Source organism: Crocuta crocuta, unplaced genomic scaffold (assembly GCF_008692635.1).
Source record: "Crocuta crocuta isolate KB4526 unplaced genomic scaffold, BGI_CrCroc_1.0 scaffold296, whole genome shotgun sequence".
NCBI classification, from domain to species: Eukaryota; Metazoa; Chordata; class Mammalia; order Carnivora; family Hyaenidae; genus Crocuta; species Crocuta crocuta.
This window is the reverse complement of record NW_027530504.1, coordinates 1,174,286-1,180,120: the sequence shown is the minus strand read 5'-3', so window position 1 is coordinate 1,180,120 and position 5,835 is coordinate 1,174,286. Positions and strand designations below refer to the sequence as shown.

Sequence of the window (5,835 nt, the reverse complement as noted above, 5' to 3'; positions counted from 1 at the left end):
CACACACGCCCCCCACTCACTCCTCAGCGGTCTGGCCGCCGGGGTTCCCTGCGCGGTGGGGAGGGCGCTGTCCAACCCTGGCCCGAGAGGTTCTATCCTGCCCCTTCGACACAAAGGTCCGGGGGCCGCGGCAGAGTCTGTTCTGAGCCTCTGGGCCACCCGAGCCGAGGCGCCGTCCTCACACCTGAGCCCACTTGCCTCGGCTGCCCGTACAGAGGTCAGATCCGGAAGGCCGCTCGGCACGGAGCAAGGTGCTTACCCACGGGGGTCAGGAGCACCGACTCCAGCCAAGCTGACCGCGCACCCCGGTCCCACCTCTTCCTAGCTGGGCAGGTGGCTTGACCTGTGCCCACTCCTAGGGCCACCGTGAGGACGTGGAAGCAAATGGAAAACCGTGACACGGGCTCTAGAACTTACAGATCCTGCTACACCTTAGGTGTTGCTTCTTCCTAGCGAGCCTTGAGTTGGGAGGGACACAGGCACAGGCTCAGAGGGTACAGGCCGGGGGACAGGCCACAGCGCTCGGCCCTGATTTCAGGAAGCGTCCCGCCACCTCCCGCCAAAGCCTGTCTCCTCACCCCCCTACACCCCCGAGACCTCCATGAGGGACCTCCCGCAGAGGCCAGGCCCGCTCCAGCAATGGGGACCAGCCTTCTCGGGGCGTGAGTGTGGCCAGGGGACTCCCGACGGACTGGATGAACTCCCACACGTGACCTCAGCCCTCTGGCCCCAGTGCCCTGGCCACGCCCAGGTGCAGATCTCTGCGGGGCCACAGGCCGGCCTGCCCCACGAGGCCCTGGTGGCTAAGTGGGGTTAAAGTCCTGATCGGATCAAGATCCCCATCTTGGTCGGTCTTCTCCCCTGTGCATTAAGAGCACGGAGGCCCAGGGTACCTGCGTGGCTCAGGTCATGATCTCGCGGTTCGTGGGTTCGAGCCCCGTGTCGGGCTCTGTGTCTCCCTCTCTCTCTGCCCCTCCCCCACTTACGCTCTGTCTCTCTCTCTCTCAAAAATAAATAAATGTTTAAAGAAACAAAAAGGAGCCCAGAGACCCGGCCTGTGTGGGCAGAGAAGCCTTTACTGAGGCGCCGCGCCTGTGGCTGAGCTGGAGGCGAGGACGGGGCGGGGCAGAAGCCGAATGCGGCGCTCGCCCCACGGGGTGTCCGTCCATCGGGGCTGCCGTTTCCCCGCCCTCTCAGGGCACGAACGCGTCAGAGGGAACGGGCGCCAACGGAAAGAGCTCTCAACGGTCGAAGCGGGACCTATGTGAGTAACAGAAGGAGTGACGTGGCTCTGGGCTATAACCCAGGTAGAGTGAGCGCCCCTGCCCGGCCCGCGCCGCCGCGGCCGAGGAAATACACAGACGGGGCGGGGGGAGCAGGAATCTCCTATGCAGAACCCCAGGAGTCTCTGCCGGCCCCCCGCCCTCAAGGAGGTGGAGCGAACCCCCCACGCTTCTGGGGGGCCGTGCTTAGTGACTTGTTCCGAAGTGGACGATATAGGAGGGGGACTAGAGAAACGTGACAAACGTGACCAGGACCAGGTGGCTGCGGTCGGCCATCAACGGCGGCAGCTCACGTCTGTGGCCTTTCCACAGAGCGATGGCGAGAAAAGCATCAAACGCGCGCCCAGGCAGGTGCGCAGACTGCCCTCCGCCGGTCGGGGTTGCCAGAAGCAGAGAACGGGTGAGATCCATCAGCGCCAATGGGACAGCTACACGTGACGCGGTGTCCCGGGGGGGGGTCCCTGAAGCAGGACACGTGGGCGGGGTAGGACCAGGCACCCGCGCTGGCTTGTTAGGTGCGACAAACGCAGCACACGGGCACCGGGGCGCGTCCCCAGGAAGGGAGCGTGTGCGGCGCACGGGAAAGCTAAAGCCGTCCTAAGGCACAAAGGTCATTTTTCAAAAATTCAGAGAGACACACACGGCCTCAAAATAACCCACAAGGATTTATTAGAAAACACTGCAGGGGAAGCGGGGCTCCCTCAGAGCGGCCCCACACGTTAGGATACTTTAAAAAGAAACCCCTTCCACGCTGGGCTGACGCTGGGCCCGAGCGCAGGGCGGCCCCAACCCGACCGCGACCCCAACCCCAGGCCCGAGCGCAGGGCAATGCGACCCCGAGTGCAGGGCAGCCGCGACCGCGACCCCAACCGTGGGCCCGACCGCGACCCCGACCGCGGGCCCGGGGCCTCACTTCATGTACTTGTCCTGTTGGTCAGCCAGGATCTTGGCCGAGGACTTGGCGTCATAGAAGAGCTCGCTGATCTCCTCGACGTGCTCCTTCTCGATGCTGTCCTTCCCGTTGATCTTCGCCAACAGGTTGGCCGGGGTCAGCAGCTGCACCGCGTACCTTCAGGGACGGGAAGGGGCAGGGCTGACCCGGGGCCACAGACGGGAGCCCCCCCCCCAGTCCCTGCCACAGTCTGCAAGTTCCCGGACAGGCTGCGACCGCTGCTACCCCAGGGGCCCCAGGGAGCCCGGCTGGCTCGTCGCTGGTGCGAGAGACTCCTGATCTCGGGGCTGTGCGTTCGAGCCCCATGATAGGTATAGAGATCACTTAAAAATAAAATCTTTAAACAAAAAATAAAAGGGACCACAGGCTGTGGTGGGCGCAGGCGCAGGCCAGGAACGCTACGGCCCCGAGTGGACACCGAACGTGGCAGACGGCCAATGAGCACACGGCCAATCCAAACCCACCTCCCAGAAGGGCACACGGATCCCGGAGGTCTTAAAGCACCGCTCCAGCCAAAGAAAACACCCTGCGCGTCTGCTTCAGCCTTCGAGTGAGGAACGGACTCAAAGGGAAACGGACAGCCTGGGGGCTGAGGTCATGATTTCACAAGCAGTCAGGACACCGAGAGGGACATGGTCCACAGGCAGGTGGCTCTGGGCCACCGGTGAACGGTCAGGACAGCAGTCTGGGGCCACGCTCACCCTTCCTCGCCTGCACGTGCCACGCCCCGGCCACCACAGCCTGGAGAGCGGAGCCACAGGAGGGGCCACGCGGGGTCCGCCAGTGAGCCGCCTGCCTCGGGCCCCATCTCCTCAGCTAACCTGTTGCTCTGGCCGTGTGGGCAATGCCACCTAAACACTGCGCCCCACACTGCGGGGCCCAGGACGACGCCCATCACGGCAGCGAGGGCAGACGCGGTCCCGTGCCCTGAGCGCGCCCTGCCAGAGCCTCAGAACGGGCCCCACGGAGGCTGCGTGGGGCGGGGAGCAGCCCCGGGAGACATGCTCACCTCAGAGTCGTCTTGGTGCCGATCTCCCCGAGGTGGTTCAGCGCCTCCTCGCTGATGTTGATTCCTTCTGTCTGGGCTCGGATTTTGATAATCTTTTGGAGGAGAAAGACCATGATCAGTAGTGACCGACCTCAGGCATCCCCTTGCCAAGTGCTCTAGAAGCAGTCCTGTCCCCGTGTGCCTCCCCTGGTGTCGTCAGTGCGGAAGGGGCCCACCCCGGGCTGGCAGGGAGCCGGCGTCGTGCACTCTGGGGGCAGGCTTCGCGGTGACCCGAAGGCGGCTGGTCCCCCCGGGGGCGGGGCCGGGCGGCTGGGCCCCTGCCTCCCCACCCTCCCTGCTGCCGTCCCTGGACCGGGACAGCGTGGACCCCTCCCAAACCTGCCCGGGCCCCTCAAGGGCCTTAACCTTCCTCCCCGGGGTGGGGGGGGAGCACCACCCTATATGAGCATTCAGGCAAGAAGAGACATTTTTTATTTGTTTGATAAATACGATGGTTAAATAAATCAAAAAAGTTACTTTTAGAGATTTACCAGCCCTCATAACATGGCGGGGAGATATCTGATCTATCAGAGAGGCCGGCGCTGCCGCGGGAAGGCCCTGGCGGCGCGGCCGTGCTAACAGGGCCCGGCACCCCGCAGGCACACCGGCGCTGAGTGATAAGGGGCAGCCGGGATAATGATGTTGTGTGTTGGGGAGCCGAGATAACTCGAGGACTTCGAGCCTCATATAATACAGGAATTTTTCACTTTGGCAGCTTCGTAAACAAGATATCAAGAAGCCCTTGTTTAAATTAAAGCCATAAAAACACCCGAGGTAGAGGCACACGGATGGGCGGGACCGAGCCCCAGCCACAGCCCTGCGTGGGGAAGAGAGGGACCTGCGGTTGCGGCCCAGACCCTTCTGACCGGCCTGGCAGCTCCAGGCAGAGGCCCGTGGGGGCGGGCGGCTCATGTCGGGGGGTGGGGCGTGGGGACCCAGCGCGCTGGCCGCTGTGAACGGGGCAAATCCTGCTCGGTGGGGCAGCCGGGCCTACACGACTGGACCAGGCCAAAGGCCGGGGCAGAAGGGGCAGCGGGAGGCGGGGCGGGGCCACGGGCCGCGAGGGCGGAGGGCAGGGAAGTTTCAGTTTCTCAAGAGAGACTCGGAACTCAGACGTCTGTATGAAACGTTCCGATTTCTCAACGTTGGCAACTTGCTCAGATGAGTCCCACACACGGCAGCAGCTTCGCGGACTTCCGTTCCGCGGTGAGCGGGCCGCCAGGTGGCGCCGCCGTCGGAAGACTCAGCTGGCGCACAGGGTTCCACCTTCCACCGTCTGGGGCGTAAGCCACGTGCACCGGGCAGAGGGATGTCACCAAACAGGCCCAAGGACGGCAGCAGATGGAGCAGGGGGAGAGACCCCCCCAGGGAGAGACCCCCCGCCCCCCGCCGACCACTGCTGCCAGCGCCAGACGGCTCTGGGCTCTCACAGGAAAAGGGCCTCCCACGGACAGCTGGGGAGTAAGGAAACCGCCCGGTCCCGCCAAGAACCATGTCCCCCGGGCGCCTTCGGAAGCTCCAGGGATGCAAATACCGAGTCCCGGGGCCTTGGGCCTCGGCAGGAGAGTCAGGGGCGCTCTGCTCACTCTCCCGAGAGCAGGTCAGAGCAATCGCAGGGGCTCCTGTTTCCGACTGCTCGGAAACGGACAGTTCATAAATTACACCTTCAATCATTTAATAACCTGCAGGGAGAGTTTACGAGGCGTTGGCATGGACAGCAGGGCACACGGTCGCAGGTACTTGTGTTCAGACGCCTGCCCGGCCCCGGCGAAAATGCGGAGCCTTCCCTGAACCCACGGGAGCAAAGCCATGCATGCTCGTCTGACCTCTGCTCCCCCGAGAGAGGGCCTGAGAGGCTCTCCCGGCTCAGCCAAGGTGGGGACCGGCCCCGGAGTCAGACGCACAGCACGGAACATTCCAGGAGCACTCAGACCGTGTGCCCTACAGTCGACTGGAGGCAGCCGAGGTGAAGTGGAGACTCTGAGTGAGGTGCTGCCCTTGCGGCTTATCTCTGTGACCCCAGGACCCTCCTTGTTCCCAAGCCTCAAAGCTGGTTCTTGAGAGCTGTGCTAAGGACCCAGCAGAGGCCCCTGCAACAGCGATACGGTAACCGCAGTGGAGGCAGGGCGGCGGCCCCGGCCCGGCCCTGTTTCCCGCCGCCTCGCTCAGTCCTCACGACAACCTTGGGAAGAGAGGGCAGACCTCCCAGAGGTGCGCCCAGCGCCCGAGTCCCTCAGCCGGGAAGTACGGCCGGCGCGCGGGCGGCGTCTCCTGGCAGGGGGTGTCCCCACGGTAGGGACGGGGTGCCACTGACGTCTCCTTTGCTCTGGCCTCTGCTTCCATTCGGCGAACACCTCGGCTTCAACCCCGCATTCGTCCGTGAGCTGGAGCCCGTCATCTGGCGACCAGGCCCCCGGCCACGGCCACCGTCTGCTACACCAGGCGCCCGGGCCGCTCTGCGCCATCGCCGCTCCCGCATCTGCACGGCGCTCGCGGGCCAACAACAGACGCCAGCAGGACGGGCGGGCTGGGGCGGGGCGGGCGGGCGCTGC

At 64.6% G+C, this 5,835-nt stretch overlaps 1 protein-coding gene across 1 annotated transcript in view; it reads right to left on the bottom strand.

The window, feature by feature from the left end:
- Positions 1 to 1,929: 1,929 nt before the first annotated feature.
- The window catches only part of RUVBL1 (RuvB like AAA ATPase 1), a 38,777-nt gene continuing 34,871 nt past the window's right edge, over positions 1,930 to 5,835 (bottom strand). The window contains exons 10-11 of the mRNA XM_077766859.1: positions 3,245 to 3,336; positions 1,930 to 2,352 (exon numbers count right to left, since the gene is read on the bottom strand). Coding sequence (XP_077622985.1) covers positions 2,193 to 2,352; positions 3,245 to 3,336 — 252 coding nt within the window. The 3' untranslated portion in view covers positions 1,930 to 2,192. The remainder of the gene's footprint in view (positions 2,353 to 3,244; positions 3,337 to 5,835) is intronic.